The sequence below is a fragment of the Malurus melanocephalus genome, unplaced genomic scaffold, assembly GCF_030028575.1.
Source record: "Malurus melanocephalus ecotype Western Australia unplaced genomic scaffold, MMel_1.1 scaffold_621, whole genome shotgun sequence".
In the NCBI taxonomy this organism is placed as follows: domain Eukaryota; kingdom Metazoa; phylum Chordata; class Aves; order Passeriformes; family Maluridae; genus Malurus; species Malurus melanocephalus.
This window is the reverse complement of record NW_026623853.1, coordinates 334,112-358,423: the sequence shown is the minus strand read 5'-3', so window position 1 is coordinate 358,423 and position 24,312 is coordinate 334,112. Positions and strand designations below refer to the sequence as shown.

General features: G+C 37.8%; 1 protein-coding gene across 1 annotated transcript; it reads left to right on the top strand.

The window, feature by feature from the left end:
- The first annotated feature begins 324 nt into the window (after positions 1 to 324).
- On the top strand, positions 325 to 24,312 carry LMTK2 (lemur tyrosine kinase 2). The gene is made up of 13 exons (XM_057383292.1): positions 325 to 480; positions 1,289 to 1,433; positions 2,136 to 2,209; positions 2,717 to 2,835; positions 3,564 to 3,651; positions 9,631 to 9,764; positions 11,884 to 11,968; positions 12,591 to 12,712; positions 13,636 to 13,785; positions 14,037 to 16,953; positions 18,468 to 18,603; positions 18,980 to 19,228; positions 20,313 to 24,312. Exons 1-13 carry the CDS (start codon positions 340 to 342, stop codon positions 20,339 to 20,341), a joined length of 4,389 nt encoding a protein of 1,462 aa, XP_057239275.1. The 5' UTR covers positions 325 to 339; the 3' UTR covers positions 20,342 to 24,312.

The following is a 24,312-nucleotide window of genomic DNA, read 5'->3' as shown; positions in this document are numbered from 1 at the left end:
TCTCCCAAAAGACCAGATTTCTACTCTGTGTTTGGTATCTATATAAATTTATCAGCTTAAAAGGAATCCCAATGTTTGGTACTATCACTGTTCATCATAAGCTTCAATAAATCATCTTGGCTGAGGCCTCTTAGCTGAATAAAATAAGTGCAGAATGGTGCTCGTGGGTGGTGGAGCAGGTGTGTTTTACCAGTTTGTCCTTTCTGTTCAGTTTCCTCTTAGTTTTGATCACATCCACAGGTTTAAATCTTCAGACTCCCATTTTTAAATAAATGCAGATGGATAATATGTTTTGGAGAAGCTTCTTGGAGTGCTGAAAATATTTATATAATACTGTATATGTGTTTATTTCTAGGAGAAGAAGCTACAGCTGAAGTTCCCTCGTCTTTTGTGATTCTGTCTCTGTGCACCCTGGTAGTCCTGGTGATTCTGCTTGCAAACTGTGTGTCCTGCTGTAAAGATCCTGAGATAGATTTCAAGGTAAGATTTAGAGTTATTAATGTGTGTACAGGTGATATTGTCAGCTGCATCCTGATATCCACAATACTTCATTTCTTGTGCTAATACTCTGCAGTGTCACTGTATGTCCTTTCTTCTGGAACAGCCATGTTCCCACAGACTGAAGTTTTGATGCAGCCATTTATTTTAACTAATTGGTCCCTGCTGCAGTAAGGATCTTTAATACCTTTTCAAAATAATAATTAGCTATCAGGATCAGTAGTAAAAGTTACACCCTTAAGACAGTTTTGGTGTAAAGAACCTTTCTGTTGTTTCTCTTTTGTTTTTCTTAGTCTTCTGGCAGGGTTTAAGACACTCCTGTCAAACAAGAATACTGAAAGTGCAGATCCACTGTAGCAAAACTGTTGAGAAATTATAATCAGAGAATAATTACTTTTGGAATATCAGTTATTAGTATTGTAAAATTGAGTTTTACTTTCATTTCTACATGGGGAATATTTGGCCTCAGCAGTTCACAGTAATTCATTCAAAGCCAGGGCTAGCATTTAAAGTCAAAACAAAACAGAGTCAAAAAACCACCAACACCAACAAAACCCAAACCACCAAAGCCACAAAAACCCAACTAAACAAACCCCCCTTSATTATTAAATGCAATGCTTTCATCYCTTAAGTCAGCAATTAATGGAAAATAAGGACTAGAACACTGTCTGTCACTATTCTTGGAAAAAAGCTATTCTTCCTTAGCATTGCTTATTCAAACTGAAAGAAATGTGTTAGTGCTTATTGAAAGAGCAGGATCAGCTTGTTTACCTGTTTATCTCTTGTTTAGGAATTTGAAGATAACTTTGATGATGAAATAGATTTTACACCTCCAGCAGAAGATACTCCATCTGTTCAGTCTCCAGCAGAAGTGTTCACCCTTTCAGTTCCCAATATTGCTTTACCAACTCCCTCCCAGTTTCCATCTCGTACAGGTAAAATGCTGGTTTTCAATGAAAAAACAAAAGTAGGCATTTTCTGTGTCAAAAATGGAGTGTGGCTGATTGTGTTTGACTTTATTGTAACAAATAACTTGTTACAAATGTTCATAAGCTGAGCCAATATATTTTGTAGGGTATAGGATAAAATGTGAAATACTTTACTTCTAAGATGTTAACCTGTGGCAGGGTAAGAGAGCTTAAGAGAGCAAAACTGCCTTAAAATCTCTTCTCTAGATTGCTGTCATTATATCTCTATCTCTGTGTGGCATTACATACCTAAAGGGTTTGAAGTACCCTGGGACATTTGTGACTTCTGCTCTTTAGTGGTTTTCTTCATGGCTAAGTTGTCAGTGGATTTTAACCACCACCCTTAAATGGAAACAACAGTGAATCCCTTACTTGACAGCAGCACCACTGTTCAGCTGCATCACTTTCTTAATGTCACTCTGCACTATTGCTGCTGGAAAAGTCAGCTTGGTGAGGCAGAGCATTGGGCTTCATCTCCCTGTGTGGAAGGGTTTTTGGAATGTGTTCTTTAAAATACAGTTTTGGTAAAGGAAATTTAAGCATCCTATAATATGTGTGCACCTAAATGGGAATAAACCTTGTGGAAGCTTGCCTTGTTTCCTCAGCAGTTGATAACTTTGGCCATCTGAGTGGTTTGATCCGTGTTCCATTTGTTTCATTGTCTGACAGATGGATCAAAGTCTCAAGTTGCACGTCAGAGTCTAAACTACATCCAGGAAATTGGAAATGGCTGGTTTGGAAAGGTGAGGAGTTATCTCTTCAGATTGCACAGGTTGCAGCTTATTCCCAGCTGACTGGGTCTCCATATTTACTTCAAAATAGTACTGAAAAAAAAAAGAGCAATAGCATAAGAAAAATGGAAATTGAAATTAGATATTTCCTTGCATGCACTCTTTAGCTGTAATCACAGCACTAATGAATGCTTTTTAAAATTTGCCTGTAGATTCTTCCTAGGGACTAGTCAGACATTTCACTTCCATGGATTTAATACACTCCTGTTTATACCTATTCTTCTTAGGAAAAAAATTAAGTAAATAAGTGGTCTTCACTAGAAAACATGTTTTCTGAAAGCTGATGTGTAAATCAGTTGTCAGGATTTAAGTATGGATATTTAATAATCAAAGCTCTGTTTGTGTTTGTAAAAAAAGCCAGAAATTCTTTCCTACATCGTATCTTTAGCTCTTGCTTTTCTTTGCAGGAAGACTTCAAATGTTTTTTCCCCTCTAATGAAGACACAATCTCTTTTTCAGGTTCTCCTTGGAGAGATCTACACAGGCACTAGTGTAGCTCGGGTAATAGTGAAGGAGTTAAAGGCAAGTGCAGGTCCCAAGGAGCAAGAACAGTTTTTAAGAAATGGAGAGCCATATTAGTAAGTAATGTTTCACAGCTTCATTCTCCTGCAGCTGAATGATGGACATTGCTTTTATTCAGTGTTATTGTCTCTACTTGYCCTCCCATATAACTGTAATGTTTGTCTTTAAAATGTGAAATATGCTCTACCCAAAGTGAGCACAAGTTGTGTTCACATCATTTATAGTGTGCTTTATCTTGCCTGGATGTGCTGTAAAAGATTGGTCACTGAAGAGTTTTCTCTTCTTGGTGCTTTTTARCATCCTGGCTATATTTGCATTTAGGTTTGGGTTGCTGACAGTTGTCAGAAGAAATTTCATGCCTTCTGCTGCATTTGCAAAAGTGGGTTTGAAGCAATTTAGGAAAAGTAACTGATCTGGCTGGGAACAAACCTGGTTAAAAAAAGGTTTATCTTTTAGCCAGCTCTGTACCTTGGTGTGGTTCATGAATCAGTTGCATGATTTTATTTTTGGAATGAGGGGTGGTGGGAGGATGGGTGTGACTCTCATGTGGTAAATCCTGACTTTTGTGGGTTTGAGATCCTCGGAGTTTTGGCTGCTGTCAGTGATACACTTCAGCACTACAAAGGAGATACAAAGGTACAAATGGAATCTGTGCCTTTGGTACTTGCACCTTCTGTTCCTGCCACCCCCTGCCAATGTTATGTGTTGAAATTTGTGGTAGGGATTTCAGTGTGTTGCATTCTACTGTGATCTTGCTGGCTTTAACTGTATTTTTTCACTCCAGCATTCTTCAGCATCCAAATGTTCTCCAGTGTATTGGGCAGTGTGTGGAAGCCATTCCTTATCTCCTAGTTTTTGAGTTCTGTGACTTGGTAAGTGCACTTATACAGAAGGCTGCTGTTGTTTTTTCACTGGTGTAAATTGTGTGTGTTATATTTACTGCCCTTTTTCATTCTGGAAAGTTTTGCGTATAACCAGAATTTCAGAAGACTTTTTTTTTTTTTGCTTGTTTAGAGACGCTGCAATTACAATTTTTTGTTTGTACTCTTTCCAATTCATCATTCATGTTCTAAGTTCTTGTGGAATGTTCTGAAGAGGCAAATACCTGTTCTTTGAATCTCTTTCAGTCTGCCTTCAGCAGGGAGCTTGGAGGGCAGAGGATGTCATAGAAGGGAGCTTTTTATTGCAGTCCACTATCACAGACACTAACTTCACATCAGAAATGATATTTGCTGTCCACAGTCTTAATGTGCTTTTATTACCATTTATGTCAAAATGTTAATTGAGGAAAATTGAAGATTTTTTTTGCCTCCTGCCTCCTCCTCACATCCACAGTGCCCAAATTTTACCCATGCTGTGCAGCTTTGAGCTAAAATGCAATGGTGGGCTCGCTTCTGATATCAGTCATATGAATTCTAATAGCTAGAATTTTCAGTTTCTCTGCTCATTCTCTTCCTAATCCTTTTTCTTACTGTATTATTCTTGTCTCTGCATTCTCATCCTTTTATTTCCCTTCCCATGCCCTTTCTACCCCACAAGCACCTGCCTTGTTCCTCCTGGCACCAGAGAAAAGCCAGGAACACAGTGCAGTGGTCACTGAAGGGGAGGGAGAGCACAAAGCCTTTCTGCATTCCTTGGAATGTACTGGAGTGTTGGGAGAAGGGGGAGGCACAGAGAGAACCTTTGAACTGTGCTCAGTGTGCAGAGTCAGCAGAGACAAACATTTGGATCCACTCTGGAAAGAGCTGAATTGTTTTATTGTAGCATAACAATTACTGAAACCAAACAAACCCCACAGTCCAGGTGTCTGTGTAAACATTGGCTCAGTAGCTGCTGTTAAAGTTTGGTGTGTAGATGTCATCTAAAGCAGARTTCCTTGGAAAATGGCAAGATAGAAGTGAAGTCAGAAGTGCATGGATGTTACAAAGTCTTTTGGAAAGAAGATAGTTTGCATTTATACATTGTAACAGGATCCTTTTTACCAGTTTCACTACTGCAGAATTTTCCTTTAAACTCAGGTGCAAAAATCTGCTTCTCATTGCTTAAGGCAATTTAAATTAGTTAGCATGAACTTGAGTTTTTTGAGAAATATCAATCAATCTGTGACCTTAAATAACTGTATTTTTCCTTGCTGCTCTTCTGCTCAAATGTATTAGCTGTGGCAAATTAATGAGGCAGAAGTGCTGATAAAATCCTTCTTTTCCAGATGGAAGGAATGCCTGAACTTTTTAAGTGACTGATCAAAGTGAAATGTTCTGGGTTTGCTAACAATTAAAAACTCTGTGCCTAAGGTTAATAGATAAGATTTGTATAGTTCTTCAATGCAGAAATAGAATRCTTCTTACTGGTTTTTAAACCTGCTATTCATATTGGAGTTTCTTTAAAAGGACCCTGCAAAGAGAATTGCATTTATAGAGTCTATCAGATATACATCCACATCAGATTTAATTGCTGCCATCTTTTCAAATAGTTATGTGATTTAATCCAACTTTAAATTTGAAGATGGAGTAGCTTTTAAAGATTGCCCTACTTTAGGTGTTCAGGAAAAAAAATAATATCCTTGTTTGATGCCTGATTATTTATGCCAGAAGTTGTCATGATCCTGCAGAGTAATCTGGAAAGGATTTTACTTAAGGGGATAAAATAGATTTTCACTTTAACTGGGGGCAGTAAGCTTGACAGTTAAAGTGGTAGTTTTACAAATTTGAGTGTAGTTAGGTTCCAATTTCTGTGGAATGGAAAATAAATGTCTGTGCTCATTTTTCTATTCCAAGTTAACTAAAACTTGGTTTTAGAAAAATATATATTATAGTCAGTTAAACATAACTTTAATATGAAAGTCTGGCTCACAGTAAGATTTCTTCCTTGGTAGAGCTGAGTGTCTCCTAGACATGATTGTATTTTTTTTACTGTGCTCATAAATACACATGGACTGGGCAGCCAGGACAGTGTTCAGTGGCTCCCTGTACATCACTGATTCTTCTTGTGCTCCAGGGCCTGGAGAGGGAGGTGGAAATGTTGGAGTAAGGACAGAGAAAAGACAGGAAAGAAGCAATGTGAAGAAAGCATGATGGCACCATTTGGAATAGAAAGTGTGGCTAAAATGTTTTTAGGGGAGTGTCAGGAAGGTTTTTATCACTGTGGTTGCAGTGGCAGTTAGTTGGATTCTTTAGACTCATAGTGACTGATCTCAAAAGCCTTTTGTACTTTTTTTCCTGAAATTGGGGTGCATGGAGGTGCTTTCAAAACAGACAGGAGTGATTCTTCAGCAGTGAAAACTGAAGGGTAGGTGCAACTGGAGTGGTTGACTGAAGACTACAGAGTCTGTGGTGATTATTAGTTCAAATGGGAAAGATGAGAAACACGGTCCTGTTCTGCTACCAGTGGTTTAATGCTGAGCTAAAGCTCTTCCCCCTATGTTATGGTGGTGTCTGTGTAAGTCCAGCAAAGTAAACTTGTTTTAATCCATTGTATTTGTGTGGTTTAGAATTCAATGGTTTGGGAAAAGAGTGGCAAATATGTTGGCTGTGTTGGATAGGAAGTTTTAATGTCTTCAGCTGACAGTTCTTTTGAGGCTCTCTTGGCAGTGTTGACCTTGTTTTGCAAATTTGGGATATTAAGTAACAAAAAATGTGGCTGTTCTGCTGACCAGCAGATCTGCAGGGTACAGTGGTTGTTTTATTCACACTCCTTCATACTCATAGCCCATCACAGCATGTCCCCATTTTGCTACTTCTCTCWCTTGGATTTGTAGCCTTTTTAGGGCCACTTGACCTTGTCTTGGCTGCTCAGGCTGCCCTGTTGGATTATCAGTTCCCAGGCTCCTTGGCATTGAAAGGTCCTGAGCAGAGAGAGTGGAAACTGTAGTGCAGAGAAACCAGAGCTGTCAGGGCAGCAATGCTGAATGTCAGGCAGSCTGGCTGACTTGTTTTCTTGGCCACAGAAATTCCTGATCCATTTCTGTTACAAAAGATTGCTGGTTGCATGTGCAAGAGCTCTTCTGGCTAATATTTGGTCTGTTTTGTAATATAATCCAAGTTGCTCTGTATCACTTGCTTTGCAGAGCTGGGAAAGAAGCAAGAGAGGTCATAATTAATTTAAGCTTCTGAATTCTATGCTTTGCCTGTATTAAAATTRTTTAGAAAATAGTAAATATAAAAAGCCCAGAAGGGTTTCACACCCYCTTTCCCCTATTAATTGCATAGTAGGTTGGTGCAGTCTGCTATGAATAGTTAACTGTTCACTGTTAAACATTGCAGAATGATGCCAGGTTAAAAATAGTGGTTGCTGTCTTATTAACTTTAATATATTACTGAGCCCTGTGTGGCCAGCATTTTGTCAGCACAGCAAATCCTCTAATGGATTGACATAATTTATGAGTAAAAGGAAAGTTATTCAAATGTGGAAGTTGCATGTATCTTGTGCRGCTGATTTGCCTATCAAATTCTTACAGAAATTCTTCAAGTTTTTCAATTCCCTGGGCAGATGAGATCAGCAGGATGCAGTATTTGCCTGGAATGCTCTGTGGCTTACTTTAGGGATGTTGCTGTTAGGGAAGGGTACCTGCTTGCAGTGTTTGGTTCTTTTTTTAATTACTGCCACTTGAAAACATGTCGTCATCAAAAAAGAATTTTTGCAAGGAAAACTTCATCATCAAAGAGTTCATTGAATCTATTTAATGATCATGGTCAATATGAGCCAAATAGCAGATTTATCACTGGTGTGTGGTTTAAACATGAAGGGGATTTGTCAGTTTATGACAACTTGGTTGAAAATGTTCAGTAGATGTAATTTGGTAACCACTTCACACTTTTAAAACCATCATCATCAGCAGTGCCTTCTGGTTAAAAAGTGATGTTGGTCAATTGTTTGGGTGTTCAGATGAATCCAATAGGGAATTTRCACAAACAAAAAGCTGCCAAAGAATACTGACTGTAAGTGTGCTTCTGGCTATTACAGAGAAAAAGCGTATTAAAACTTACTTACAAAGGTGGCTGAACTGAGAAGGATGGGAGGAAAGGCAAAATTTAGTTCTTCATGGAGTCCCAGGAGGGGAGAAAAAGGCAAAGTGGCAGAGGAGGTTGGAGAGAAAGTAGAGCCTTTCTCAAGCATGATTATTGAGCTTTTTATATTTAGATATCTCTGCAGTGAATTTTGCAGAACTGCATTTATTCAGATATATATAACCTTTGATATTTATGTTAAAAAGTCTGTCAATAAAGGGCCATTTTGTGGCTCACAAAAYAGGGCAGGGATAATATTGCTGTGTTGCTACACTCTGCTTTTAGGCAGGGAAGCATCATAGGGTAATTCAGGATATCAAGGAGGTCTCCAGTCCACCAGGATTCCCAGATCCCTTTTGACCACTGCTCTTTTTGTGCTGTTGCAAGGGATTTTGCCTTCCCAGGTGCAAGAGTTTGCATTTGTCTTTCTGGAGTTTTGTAARGTCCCTGTTGAAATATCCCTCAGCTTGTCCAATTCTTCTGAAGGGCAGTTCAGCACTGGATTGTGACCATTGGTTCACCCCAGTTTGGTACAAGCAACGTCCTTTTAAAGCAATACCAAAAATACCTGGTTTATATTTTTAACCTTGATTGTAGCCTTAATTAGAATGGGAACATAGAATCAGTCTGTTTCAAGGTGCTGGATTTAGTAAAAGYTGTTTTTCCTACAAAAATATATGCCTACATGAATAATTTACTAAATAAGGGATGTCACACAGCACTGCTGTTACCAATGCATTTAAAAATTAAAAAGTAATTCCTGGGTGCATTTCAGGCATCCTTGGAACTTAATCCACCTGGGACAAGCCCTAAGCAAGCAGTTGCTGTTTTAATGAATGGCAATATTGGAGAGTTTGGCTTTGTTCAGGCTCTTGCTGCCACCTACAGTCAGCTGAGCTGGGAGTTCAGGGTTCTGCTGTGTGTTACAAACTGTTTGTGTTACAAACTCTGGTCCTTTCCTGGTTGTTTGGAATTTGCTCCAGCAAAAACTTCCTGGCCCAAAGTTTGGGAAGACAGTGGATATAGAGCCCAGAATGCTGTGCTGGTGAAACAAGCTGTGATATATGCTTTACAGTGTCTTTGAAATAATTTGCTAAACTTAGAGACAGTCTATATTTTAAATATCAAAGATACAGGACTGCTGGGTTAAAAAAACTGTGAGAAAAGGAACAGCAGTGCCGTCAGAAACTTGTTCTTTTCCCTTGCTTGGATTCTCTTAGTGCAAGTCTTCCTTTTCCTGAATGTTTGGACAGCATTCAATTATTTCCCTCTGTTTCAAAGCTGTTCTTTTTTTAGTAATTKATGGAGTGCTTTGATGGGCTCATTAATTACGTGTCTATTGCTCAGCATTGCTTGGGTTCAGTAAAGTGCTGCCATCATCAGAATTCTCTGACTGGAATTGGGTGTATTACCATGTCTTTTATACTGAAAGCTCTGGTGAGCTGGCAATGTCTGAAACCCTCTTCTCTTGTMTCTCCCTTCCATTCCCTTACCAATTCCAGACAGCTTTGCTGATTGGGAGTACTTGAAAATGTCTCATTTCAAGGCAGAGGCTTATCAAACTCTTTTTTTAATGGAAGTTATTAGTGCATGACAGGTTTGATGTGACAGCCTGATCTAGGATATTAATTACTAAATGATTAGATTAAAAACCCTTAAGGACAATTCAGTATGCCTTGRGTGGCCTCTGTAAGATCCTCTATGTAGACTGGAAACTTGAGGAGATTTATTTTATTAAGCACAACTGTGGTAAATAAGTAATGTGGTCTCTTGGATATTTATTAAAAATAATTTTTTCAGATTCAACCAACATATAAGGCTAATAAATATCTTCACCTTYTTTTGCAGGGTGACCTGAAAACTTACATCTGCAATGAGCAGGAGCACATGAAAGCAGAGCCTCAGCTGATGCTGCTSCAGAGGATGGCGTGTGAGATCGCTGCTGGCCTGGCTGTGATGCACAAACACAACTTTGTGCACAGGTAAGGTCCCTGTTGAAATATCCCTCCCAGGCTCCCAGGGAACCCCAGGCACTCTGCAATTCACTGGGGATTTTCATTCAAATCCAGAGCTACTGAAGATTGTGTTTCCACACATTTCTAACTGTGACATACCCCGAGGCATGAAGGTCTGATGCTAATGARGGTGCTAATTGAGCTGCAGTGGTGTGGTGTTGCAGCCCCACCTGCCTGAAAGCTGATCACCTGCTCTTAGAGAACACAACCTGCTGCCAAGCCTGCCCTGATGTTTGTTTAATTCTTGGCCAAGTCAAATTTGTTTTGTTTATTGTGGAGAGAGAGATGTTAAAATTCAGTTAGGATGGATCTTACTGCTGTGAATTTTTTTATTAGGTTATAGCAATTTAGGACTTCTCTTTGGTAGCCTGTTTGTAACTAAAAATGGAAAAGAAAGCCTTGCTAATGCAGTAATGAAGAAGCTGAGTTAAGAGGGAAAATCTGACTAAAATGGATATTCTCTCACTGAATTGTTCTTGTAGCCTTTTCATCTTCACTAGAGCAGACAGATTTCCAAGTAATCATACTAGGAGAAGAATTTTGTTCTCATTGGGGGAAATGCTAGATTTATTTTTAATTAATATAGCTATTTTTAATTGAAGTTAATGTAGTCAATACTGAAAGAGTAGCAGTAGTTGCAAAACGCTGGGAAAATTTATTCATTAAACTAGTTGCCTTGTGTTGAGGGAGAAATGAACTCTCGAACCTAAGTCTTAGAAGGTGCAGGTGTAAAACAGCAGCAAAACCCTGAAAAACCCTAAGCCTGGACTCAGCTGGTGCTGCTGAACAGAGCTTTTCACCCATTTAACAATTTCAGATGACTTGAAGGTAATACCAATTGTCTCATTGAGGGATCAGTTTYTTGTCTTGCAGCAGCATGGCTCTGTAGGTATTAAATTTAACAGGACATTTTCACTGAAATACAGCTAAGCTTGGTAAATAATTGTTCTGTGCATCTACAAGATTCTTGTTATAATGTTTACTTCTAGCAACACTATCCTGATGCTGTCAGAGTAAGTGGTAAAGCTCCAGCATCAGTGATTTTGTTGTTAGTGGTAAATTCAAGCAGCCAACAATTTTTCTTTTCCAGGATATTTATTTAAATAGTATACAACAATTTGGCCAGCTCTGGGACATACTTGAAGGTTAAAGATGTGTTTGTGACCTGTGTAGTTCAATGACTCTGGAAAGGAAAACATCAGCATTTTTCTTTGTAGCAGGCAAACTGTGGCTTTCAGACCATTTGTACTTCAGAGACTTTTTTTAAGCCACAGAGAAGCAAAGGTAGAGTTCTTCCAGGGCACTTAATTGTCTGGTCCCCCTCTGTGAAAGTGAGAAGTGAAATGTTTGAGCAATTAGTCTGCTGAGCTCTTTGCTGTCGCAGCCCCAGTTCCAGCTTCATTAAACTTGCATAAATTTCTGAGTTTGCATGATGGGTTTTCTAAAACTGTGTCTTGGTGTTATTACAGCAGCACTGCTGGTTCGTGAGTATTTGTGGTCTGGTTCTGTGGTGGAAACTGGAAGCAAATTCTGTGTCTGTTCAAGAGCTTTGTGATTTGTTTATTAAAKGACTGCTATGAAATACATGACTTTYYCTGATGGTCTTTTYCAAAGACTGTAGTTTKGGTTSATRTGTAATGTGAGTTTGTTACTKAAGGAGCTGTAGATGTAAGATATTACTGGTTGCTCAGTATCATATTGTGAATTAACATTTGAACCTAATCTGAAGTGCTGGTAGATTTTGCTTATGACAATTAAAATGCAAGCCTTGCAATGATAGGTGTGAAGAGGGGTGACATCACTGCAGCCTGGGAACAGCCCACATAATCTCCACCAGAGGATTATGAGGAGCATGAAATAACTGCATGTAAATTCTGAGTGAAGTTTGAGTGCTTAAGAGTCTGTGCTCTGGAGAAATGACTGCAGCTTGAACATTTTTATACAGGACAGCATAATAGTCTGGGGTTTTTGTACTTCAAACTGTGATCAGACTGCTGTAAGAATTGTMACTTCTGTTGACCCATTTGTCTTGATTTGCACTGAAGAGCTCTGCTTTGTCTCACTGTTGATTTGTTTGTGTTTTCAGTGACTTGGCCTTACGGAATTGCTTCCTTACATCTGATTTAAATGTCAAAGTAGGAGATTACGGTATAGGATTCAGTAGGTACAAGGTGAGTTAATTTAGTYGTGGACCAMTTCTTTAAAGGATTTGGGGCCCAARGTYAYARCAASCATACTTGAAAATTATMAACTGATTGTCTTTTATTTGAATAATGAGCTTTCAGAGTATAACTGGGAAATAACTGCAGCAAGTTCATAAAGTAGAATAGWTGATCTTTCTAGAGATGAGTAGAGTTTATACTTCTGGAAAATCTACCCCCTTCTGATATTATTTGTAGTAGTCTTGAAATATGAACAAACTCATATGTTTTAAGGAAACATTCGAAAGAAAAGTTCAAATTTCTTAAAGAAAATATTCAAAATACTTAAGTATATCAAGAAAGTGAAAAATTAAAGACATTAAAGAAACTTTTTTTAAGTACCAAAAAACCCAGTAACTGGCATTCAAGTTTCTGCTATGCAGTGGCCAGTGAAGTACTTTCCTCYATAGCATTATTCTCTGCTACTTGGAGAAAATGGGATTATTTTTTTGAATTCTAATTCTTTGCTAGGCATTGCATAGAAACACGTTAAGGAAAAGACTGTCAGTGTCTGGAAGTTGATTTGATGTATATTCAGCCTTCTTCTGTTTTTGGTTTTGTTTTTCTTTTTTCATTTTAATCAATAATTTAGGAAGAYTATATTGAGACAGATGAGAAGAAATTTGTTCCTCTACGATGGACTGCACCTGAGTTAGTAACAAGYTTTCAAGACAGACTGTTATCAGCAGAGCAAAACAAATACAGTAACATATGGTATGTAGAAGGTTTTAAAATAATTTCAATGAGATATTTGTGAAAATATTTTCAAATGTTCCATAAAGGAGTAAATAATATTGGCCTGATGCATCAGATGTACAGTAGGTTAATCTCAGTAAACTTGAAACTGTATTGTGCTTTGGAAAGATGCTTAGMAATCTGTTCAAAGTTGGAGCAAGCAGAAATGTTTAGCAGAATAATAGGTGTTTATACTAATAAACATACCTTCAGATGTTTATCCAGGAAAGAAATGGTGAATGATTTTTCCAAGAATAAGTAGCCGTGAGTGACATAAAAAGTTGATCCTGCTAGAGCCTGAGTAAGTTCAATTGTAGAACAGTGGCATTTTAATGAAAATGCTGCATTCATGCTGCAGCATTTGAGGGCAGCAATTAACTGTTGGTTTCTGCTGCCAAGGAGCTGATAGACAATGGCTGGTGAAAATCTTGAAGATGAAAGTTTTCGAAATTGCCAAGTTCCACTTCAGTTCTCAAGCCCCAAGAAATTTRGATAATGGAAATTGTGGATTAGGCTGACATTTCTGAAAACACTGTAGTTAATTCCTGCATTTATATTTCTAAGGATAATAAATGATAAACTAGACTTTGGTATTTTAAAACCAGGGTTGGAGAAAGCAAGTGAGGTAGAAATTATATAAATATTAATTTGCTTCCATCCTCCAAGGAGGCTTCCTCAGCTCTTACTGTTCATCTGGACTRCAAGCAGCCAGCAGCTTAAGGTTCATCAGTGTTCTAGCATTTTGTCAGATAAATGAGTGAACAAATTCTAAAGTTATTCTAGAGACAATGGGAAGTGGTATTTATTTCTTCTTGCCAGTTATGCTTTGCAGATCTTTACTTTGTTAGAAAAGCAGCTTTGGAATAGTTGTGAGAATGCCCATGGTTTGGTGTCCTTTGCAGGGCCCTGGGTGTGACGCTGTGGGAGCTGTTTGAGAATGGTGCTCGGCCTTACTCGGATTTCTCAGACAGGGAAGTCCTCACCCACGTCATCAAGGAGAAGCAGGTTAAACCCTTCAAGCCACGTCTGGAGCAGCCATACTCTGATAGATGGTAAACTTGAAATGTTTCTTTTTATTCTTAAAGCTGGTGAAGAAGTTTCTCAAAGTTCTCTTAAATACATTGCAATTGCTATGTGGAGACATGCTCACAGCAAATATACTCTAGCTACAGTGATTGAGAGACCTTGCTATAAATGGATGTTCCTGCCAGTGATAYTGGTACTCTGAGGCTTGTTAGGTATCTGAACTCTATAAATTCCATTTCTGTGTGAAACCCACTGAAAGCTGKTTTTGTTTGTACAGGTATGAAGTTCTGCAGTTCTGTTGGCTGCCTCCCGAAAAGAGACCGACGGCAGAAGAAGTGCACAGRCTTTTAACTTACCTCCGCATGCAAAGCCAAAGGGACTCCGAGATTGATTTTGAGCAGCAGTGGAATGCTCTGAAACCAAACACCTCCAAYAGAGAAGCAAATAATTCTGCATTCCCAATCTTGGATCACTTCACAGGAGAYAGACTTGGCCATGAGCTGGAGGAGGTTCTGACTGTGACTGAAACGAGCCATGGGCTGAGCTTTGAGTACATCTGGGAGGCAGCTAAACACGATCACTTTGATGAGTGTGGTCACGTGAATCCTGATGAAGCCATGACCTACACAAGTATTTTCTATCCCGTGGAGGTTTTTGAGAGRTCCCTTTCAGAGCAAGGAGCAGGAGCACAGGATGGAAGTGGTCAAGAGGCATCACTTGCTGTCCCTGGGGTGTTACCTGTGTTTGATGCACACAAACTTTCTGTTGGAAATGATTACTATATCCAGCTAGAGGAAAAAGGAAGTGGCTGCAGCATGAATTTTGATAACCAATCAGTTGTATTAACAACAGAAGTTGATCATCAYGATGCTGGACAAGAAAAAAGTTCTCATTTCACGGTTCTCAGGGATCTTGATGTTGAAGAGTCTAGTACCGATGGGGACTTCTTCCACTACAATACAGATCCTAAAGAGGAAATTTTGCCTGCTACTAGTAGCCCAGAAAGTCCTTTCCAGAGTATATTTAATGACATTGACAGATCAGAAGAACTGGCAAACAGAAAAATAATTGGGTTTGCTGAAACAAATGATTCTCCTAAAGACTTTAAGCCAGCTGTTTTGAATTCAAACACAGATGCTAGAAAGGCAGTGGGCTGTTCTCAGAARGAGCATTCTAGTCATGCTTCTGAAAATGAAACAGCTTCCATGTGTGAAAATATCTCTAACCAATCTGAGCCGGTAACATTAGAAGAACTTTCTGATAACTTCTTATTTCTTCAAGAGAAAAACTTATTAACCGGGTTATTGCCTAACAAAACCAGCAGTGATTTTGGGCCAAACTCAGAAGGTGTTCTAAAACGTATCTTAGAAACCTCACTAAGAAACTCTGTAGAGCCTGAGCCTGTGCTGGCTGAGAATGCACAGGTCTTTTCTTTAATACATGAAAGTCTTAAAACAGTGAAAGATGAAAATTTTAACCCGGTGACARTGAACAAAGATCCCAGTTCTCCATCTCAGACTCCTGTAGAGATGCAGGCATCCTCTAGTCCCCCCACAGAACAWAAGTCATGTGATAAACATCCAAATCTTCCTGTTTTGAAGGATGAGGGGAAACTTCTAAATGTAGAAGTGAATGAAGTAAGTTCTTGTAACACCGATGTTCTCTGTCAAGAAGAGCTATCTTATAATGCCAAAAATAATAATGTTGGAAATAGTCCCTATTTCAGTGTTGCTGTTGAAACAGATGAGTGTGATGCACAGATGAAACAGGGAATGCTTTTCAAGTCTGATGAAATAACTTTTAATGGAGAAAACTGTAGTGATCAGGAAGATGGGAAAAGAAACTTGCAAGAGAGTTCTCCCATATTAAAAAAAARAGAATGTTTATTGGAGGAAATACRAGAAACATCGAATCATTTTGAGAACTGCAAGGATGTTCCAGAAGAGGTGACCTTAATTTCTGTTGCTGCTTCAGATTGTACAAGTCAGGATAGTCTTTTGGAAGACAGCCCTTCTCCTCTMCAGACTGTAGAACAAGCCTTAGAGACACCTGATTCTTTGGATTCTTTAGATGTAAATGAGGTTTTAGAATCTTTACAGGCTCAAAGCCCTCAGAAACTGTTGCCACCAGATAAACCTGCTGACAGTGGCTATGAAACAGAGAACCTGGAATCTCCAGAATGGACTTCCCATGTCCCTGTTGAGGATGCTCCCAGTGTGGACACTGCTCTGTGTGTTGTGARTGAGAACAGTGTCAGTGCATTGCCTTCCAATCCAGTCATCATTGTGTCAGAAGCAGCAGCCTGTTTGGATGCAGTGAACAGCAATTTTGAAATAACCCCAGTGGTTTTTCTGAGTGGAAATCAAAACTCSTATAGAGACTCTGCCTATTTCTCTGACAATGATTCTGAGCCAGATAAAAAGCCAGAAGAGTCTGTGAATCTGTCCAGAGAGACTGTYTGTGTTTCCTCCCCCAGAGGAGAGAATCACCCTGAGGAGGTTAATGGTTTTGAGGAGAGACAGCAAACGTGTGATGGCAGGAATTTCCAGGATGATGATGATCAAAATGCAAAACTAGAACTAAACCACAATTTAGAGATCCAAGAGATGGATGGGAGGATGCAGGGGTGTCCTGATGAGTGGGCTGAGGCAGCTCTGACTTCCCTGGAAATAGTGATGGAAGGTAACCTAAGGGATGAAATCAAACTGTCTGAGACTTCCCATAAAAGTGTCTCTTGTGTTGGCACTAACACCTCAGARCTTCATTCACACAGAGACTTAAAGTCTGTGCACAACATGCATGGTCCTTTAGACCTGAGTGACAGTGAGAAATCCTTCTATCACATGGAAGGACAAAAACTGAAAGAGCCAGATATTGAGGGAAAATACCTCGGCAAACTCAGCGTGTCTGGAATGCTCGATTTAGAAGATGGTGATGATGCAGATGAGGAAGATGAAAACAGTGATTCTGAGGATGACATGAGGACTTTTCATATGCATAGTCTGAGTTCTGACAGTGAAGATGAAACTGTTCATCAAGTACCTGAGATAATTACTGAAAAAGATGATGGAAAAAATTTGAGGAGCTTGTTGAAACTTCCAAAACCTCTTAATGAAAGGCAACATGAACTTTGGAAAGATGAGAAAAAGGCTGTGACATTCTTTGATGATGTGACAGTCTATTTGTTTGATCAGGTACCCTTTTTTTTCATTACTAAGTAAAGTTTTTGTTGGTTTGCTCTTTGTTTTTCTTGAAACAGGGGGTTATATTTGGGAAGACCTTGTTACAAGAGTATCTTCTTCTTTWGGCAGGGTTAAAGCCTATTTGTGATGTGGGTTATTTTCTCTCTATATATTAATGCTATACAAAAATAAGTATATGTGAAAGAATAATATTTATATATAAAGAAGAAACTTTTTACTCGGGCATGTGCAGTTCTGTGCTGCTGGTRGAATAACAGCACTAATTTTGAGGTGAAGGAGGGTTTTGGTTTGGTTGCCAAATCCTGAATCTGCATTGYTGTTGGACCCTTGATGGCACATGCTGAATGGAACGTGGTTTTAGTGATGGTTTTTCTGCTGTTTGTAAGCTGTGTTTAATTTGAATATCTGAGATGGMATTGCTGTGGACAGGATTTAATTCWTTTATTTTGACAGAATGTTGTTGTAAGTTTATAGAAGCAGCTTATCTGTTTAATGGGTTTGAAGACTTTAAGATACCTTTATAAAAGGAAGAAAGTGAAAAAAGCCAACAATTAACCAAAAAACTCAAACTGAAATCTAATTCTGAATCTTGTGTTAGTTAGCAATAAGATAAATTTACCTAAGGCATCATAATCAAAGATGAGAACAGTATTTAGATGGTAATGCTAATTTTTATTAATCCAGTGGGATTCATGTTCAGTGAAACACTGATTGACTTATAAAATTCAAGGTTACTTTGTTTCCCTATCAGCTTTATCAATTTTTAACTTCTGTAACTGGATACAGAGGGGATTGTATTTTAACATTAAGGCAACTAAACTTGTCCAGTGAGTTTAAAAGAACGGTCACATTGTCAAGCTTTGGAAGTGTTGCTTATGATGACGCACAGAAATATTAGAGTTAACTGTGTTTTGGAATAGAAAACATAGGTGATTTATTTGTGTTTAGGCAGCTTGTRGAATAGTGATCTTTTTGTTAGAGGGGAAGGAAAAAACTTAGCTGTGTTTAAACTGCTCTTAGCTGTTGAACTCTTTAGTTRTTATTACAATAACTGATAAAATGTTGGCTGCTTCCAATACCGGCTGAACAAAGTCTGTCTCTTTACCCTGAACTTGATAAAGGGATTAAAAAAAAATGTTGGGAGATGGGATAAGGCTTTATTAAAGAGGAAAAAACTCCTACCCATGTTAAGATAAAGGAACTATTTTCAACTGGAAGATATCTTAGCTTTGATTCTAGAAATWTGAAACCATTTTATATCATAAATAATATTTAAATAGTAATTTCCTGTGTGCATATTAGCATAGATTTGATACAGCTTTCTTTAGAAGTAGAGGTACGTGCATGTCCTTAATCTAGAACTCAGTTTTGTTGTGTAGTTGTAACAGTTTGCAGATCTTTTAATTCCACATTAGACTTGATGGTGGGATGGGGAGTGGATTTGTGGGTGCTGGCATCTATTTTGTGTGTAGAAAGAGTTAAAGAAGGGCCTTTGTTTGCCTTAGGAAACACCAACGAAGGAGCTGGGAAGCAGTGGCATAGACATGAACGGGGAAGGTGCTGGCAGCTCTCCTGTTCCATCTTCCAGTCTTGGTTACTTGAACAGATTTGCAAATTCAGAAAGCTCAACAGATGAAGAAGGTACATGAATGTATTTATTCATACACACAGCAGGGCTGAGAGGGTTTTATGCAGACTTTTATGAGAAGTCATTAAACTGTACRTGATCTGTAAATGGACTGTGCCATCTTGGCTTCCATTTGGCATCCTAAGCACTCACTGCACCTGGGCTCACAGTCCCTTGTTCCTCAGGAGCAAAGCTGGGCTGTGATCCTGATTGTTATGTATTGATTGAGGTGTCCTGAGAGTATCCAGGGTAACCAAAGTGGGGGTGACAAATCTTTGTGGGTGACATTTAGGGGTCAATGCAGTCCTCCAGTCTTCTTCGTGTACAACTGGGCCTGACCTTACATGACATTACTGTAATTTTTTCTTTTTCTTTTTTTTTTCTCCCAAGGTGGGGGTTTTGAGTGGGATGATGACTTCTCTTCTCCAGAGCCATCCTTTATCTCCAAGGCAGCTAACAGTCTCATTGGTTCTACACCACCCCTTCAGCCATCCAAGTACTTCTCTCCACCTCCACCTTCCCGGACTCTTGAGCAGAACTGGTCACACTCATCCCCTTATTCCAGATTCTCCATCTCTCCTGCAAACATGGCAAGCTTTTCTCTTACACATCTTACAGATTCAGATATAGAGCAAGGAGGTAAGTGATTTATTTATAATCATTGATTTTAAAGCTACAAATTAAAACCTTTATRTAAAGATAAAAGTAACAGATACAACAAGTCTTGYTCTATTTAAAATATCAAATGTAGAWATAAACTTTGGTAGTGTTAAAAATGTATGTCTGTTCTTGTGTTTCAGTTAAAACATAGCTTTCAATGGAGATTTAGATTATTTGCATCTAAGTTGGTACAAACTTGAGGTTGATCAACCTATGAAACATTTATGGCACAAACTGTTTGTGTAAATGAAACCTCTGCAATCCTGGAGCACTGCTGTTCCACCTGCCACACTCTGGCAGTTCATAATTCTGGTTGTTGCACTGTCTTAAGTATAATTGTGTTTTCATTGCCCATGGTGAGGAAGCCAGGAATATAATGTTTATTATTGTGTAAGTTTATTTTACAGTTTAGTTTCTTTTCAYATTGCTTTTCAGACAGTGCATTCTTGACACAGTCTCAAGAATTGCAGCATGTTTTCTAGAGCTGTGAGTAGGATTGTTAGGAGAGCTGAACAATCTGTTCATATTGAGTACTAGCAGTATTTATTAACAAGCCTTCTTGTCAGTAACAAAAAGCTTTTTTAACCTTTGATACATTTTTGAGGGTTAAGAGAAGCAAAAATAAGCAGACTTGAATGAGTTTGGCATATTATGAATCTTGATAACACATTGCACTATTAAAAGTAAAYATTACTGATTGCAGAGCCTTGCTAATGGTCAGTGTCTGTAAGTGAGTAATCAGTGTTCTGGAGAGTTGTATTGTTCTTGTATTGTGCTTCTTGATTAGATAATGGTTGCTGCTTAGTAACTTACAGATAAGAGAGAATATTTTGGAGATCCTACATTGCCTTATGTGCCCTAAGAAGTGACATTGAACTGTGTGATTGAAGCAGATGTCTAGGAATAAATGAACCAAATGTTTACAGTAGTTGAAAGCATAGGGAAAAATTAACCAAAACTTGGAAGTGCAAAAGTGCAGAATGCCAAGTTCTAGGAAATCTTACAAAGAATTGAGGGTTGTGCAGAAGAATCTCACTGTATCTTATGACTTTTCCTCTWATAGGAAGCAGTGAAGATGGAGAAAAAGATTAAATCAATTTGAACTTGCCCGGACTCCAGACATAAAATACACAGATTTTGAGTTTGAAACTTCTTTATCTAAACTCTGGATCCTCCTGGAGTAACACAGGTAATCAAGAAGTACTGAGAAACGAAAGTAAACACTGAAAGCAATGTTGAATCAGGACATTAATTTGAATGTGTATTTAACTTTGTAATGTATTTTTAAATCAGTGCAATTTTGCTTTTCATTGAAAGACRATTCTGCCGCTGTTTTCAAGTACTTGAAATATTTTTCAGATAACTTAAACAAGTAAAGCAATTACACTACAGTCTGGTTTATGTATGAGATTGTATAATATTCTTTTTATATTTTTCCATGTAGTTCATTATCTATTTGAACATACACCTGTTGTAGAATTGTGTATAACTGTCCTGTGCAACAGGTGGCTGTGTTGATGGAACTGTATGAATGATAGTTGATCAGTAGTGAGCCATATTTATTCAAAAAGATATCACTACATATTACTTTGCTTATTACAATTGCACTATGGATTATTCTTCCTTTATTTCCTGATGATGTACAGAATCAAAATCTTCAATCTTTCAAGGAAAGTGAGACAAGTTGAATTGGCCCAGTTATCCAGTTTAATTTGTCCTTTTTGTAGCCTTTGCTATGCACGGTACTTGTAAAACGTACATAACTTCTGAGTATTATGTTAGACTTGCTGAAATCTTATCTTCAGTACCATTTCTAAATGATAATGGTTATAGAATGGTTGTTAGTGTTCATGTTTTATAGGAAACTGGAAAAGAATATATGATATACTCTGGAATTTTTAGATGAAAGAGATAATGTCTCTTAATTCCTACATATGATCCTACTGACTGCTTAAACTGTAATAGCATCTGACTATATCACAATTAAGGGCCTTCCAGTTTTTACTACAATTTCTGCCTTGGAGGAAGAGGAGGGAAAATTGGCTGTATAAAACTCTGGAATTGATGAATCTTATAAAAAGACTGATTTCAATAGACTGGATTTGGGTACACTCGGCCCTTCAGTTGTACATTTTGTGAATTTTGAAGCTCACTCTTCTGCTGACTGCAGATCAGGGCTCCGTTCAGAGGCCTGTGGTAAATCTACCTCTCGGTGATGTTAAGATTAATCAATTAAGATTTTGATTAATGGTTAATGCCCAGTTTTGCACCCTTTATAGGGCCAGATCTATTTTAAGATGTCTGCAGAGTTCCATGGCACTTCTTGAAATGCAATCCTGAMCAAAGGATGCAGTACAATGGGTTTGCTCTGAAGCCTGTAGGGAAGGGAAGACAGTGTGAGGGTTTAACCTTTCTGCTCTACCTTACATTTAGCTGGTTTAATCCTTTAAACTGCTCTGAAAAAGATATCCTTAATTATTACTTCAAAGTGAGTTCAGTWGAGAAACAAATCCCTGACTTCTTGGAATGCCTTACGCAGTTGCAGATCTGTAGGAAACACTGATAGGAACAGTTTACCTGGCTTTGTGTTTGTTTACCTGCACRGAAATACAAATGTACTGAAATGTGAAGTACTTTGTATTTTAGTGGCTGTTTTGGCAGGGCTTGAGATAATGGTGGTCCAAGTGCTCTGTGTCCAGATCCAGTCACCAGAGAATTTCCATCATATGGAGATGGGAGGACTAGATATTTTCAGATGTGTGATTTTTTTTTTTTCTTTTTGTATACCTCTGTGTTAATTTTGATTTGTAAGTATGTTTTAAAAATGACAGGAATATGTTAACTGCTTTTTTTCCAACATCATTTAGCCCTTAAASCAGAATGGCTTCCGTACTGATTAAAAGGGAATGGTTTAGTTAYCATGTTGTTTGAAGTTGCCAATGAATTGTTGAGATACCTTTTTCTGATGAGGCACTCAGGTTCAGAGTTAGAACAGCTCTTTGGTATGAARAGAGGAACTGAATTTTCCTATGGACCTTTCCCAAAACATTATTTAGAAGGCAAAGTCAAGTAGTTCTTAATACAGGCTTACAGTATATACTGTAGAGGGTTTAAGGAAGCTGTGCACTACTGAAGATATTTTAAAATGTTGGTAATAGACTTTGTGCACAAATTATGGCTTAGAAATTCCATAATTCCAACATTCAACTCCTTGATACAGCTAGATTTAGGGTGTCTCATCTGCTGTCTTTAATTCTCACCATAGTAAGAATGAGACTCCATAATGGTCTGCAAAGAACATGAGGGCTTGTCTGCCGTGCGTAGTGAAAAACCTGTCAGACCGGGAGTTCAGCCTTAATTTTGAATCATTTGATTTCAAAAATAATCCTGGGTTAAATAAAAGCTTMTACTCCAGAATGCTGTCATTTGGTTGTGCATTTTGTTTCTTGTAAGTCTGGAAAATCAGATGTTTATCTTGCACATCAAGAATTTGCTTGATGGAAATCTAAGATTTTTATTCTTTACTTGGGTTTAAAGAAAATCTTACACGRGAAGTGAAAGTTTACTCCTTTGTCCATATGGACTCATTGCTWATGAATTGCCAAAGGAGCATTTTTTCCAAAACTAGATGTGTATGATATTAAGCAAGGTAATGTCCTTTTTAGCTGTACAATGAAGAGAAAGAAATATTTAAAGTTAACTTAACATCACTTAAACATGAGTTTTAATTTCAGTAATCCAGTAAGATGGATTGCAATAATATAAACAGTCTTTTGAGGTAAAAAATGWTACTTTAAAATCTGATCAACTACTAGCAATACTTCAATATCTGCCTGGYAATCAAGTGGCACAATGAAGATGAACCAGTAATTCCAACATGTTACATTATAATGAGGGGATTTGTTCCAAATCATTCATTACACTCTCTGTAATTTCTTGCACTAGCTACTTAAGCCTGGTCTCTGTTTTAGAAGTACATGTATCTATTTTCAATGGTTTATTATGAGGACTGGTTACAGCTTAATTCCTTCTCTAGTAGAATACCTGGATTGTTTGAAGAATGAAGGCATTGTCTCAATTTGGCTACTAAAGGCATTTCAAAGATGTGATTTTTCCCACCTAAAGAAGCTTATTTAAACATTAGGATCTGTAGTGAGAAGCCAAGAGAGTGACAAGAGTGTCCATTTTCAGTGGGGACACCTGTACTCTCCCAAATCCCCCAGCTGCAGATACATCGTGTGTAACTGCATTAATGGAAATTGCCATTTGCATAGAAATGAGCGGATTTAACATTTGTTTCATATCCTTGTTGATGCACTAATGAAAGCCATTTAAGCCTCATTCTTTTTATCAGTATTTTTAGCAGAATTTTATGTAATACTCAATCTTTCATGAGGAGGCTGGTTGGTAGAAAGAATTTTTTTTTTGTGATTAAGCACTATCCTAAAATGTCAGCATTGTCAGTGAYTTGGCTATTTGTGTTGGAGTTGGGGAAAGGTGGAATCCAAGTACATTAGCCTTATAAGAAATAGCCTTAAATAAGAATGGAGTGTACAAAATTACTTCAGCTTTAAGTCATACGCAAATATCCTTGTATGTTAATGGTTTTGGTACAAAAGGGGAAGAAATCTAGAGGAGAGTTAAACATCATATAAACTTATTGAAAATAAGTATTTGTAATACCAGCAGCCTGTTTTTCAGAAACTTGAATATGACTTACAGTTAGTTTTGTTTATGAAATTGTTTGAACTTGCACAGATGTAGGTGTAACTTAAATGATAAATGGTACTGATGTGTGTGTATATATAATGTTTAATTCTATTTGTAAATGAGAAACTATGTAACAAAATCATAGGTATGAGGTTTTCCTATTGTAATTTAATACAGGTATGAGGTTTATGGCAATATATCATAGTTAATGAAATTTCAGGTCAAAATGTCTTTAAATTGTGTACATTTTTAAATTGTAATTTCTACTGTATATTGATTATCATGCATAGTGTGATTCAAGAAACTGCTTGTAATTTAAAAATATTTAATATTAAAAATAAAATACAGTTATA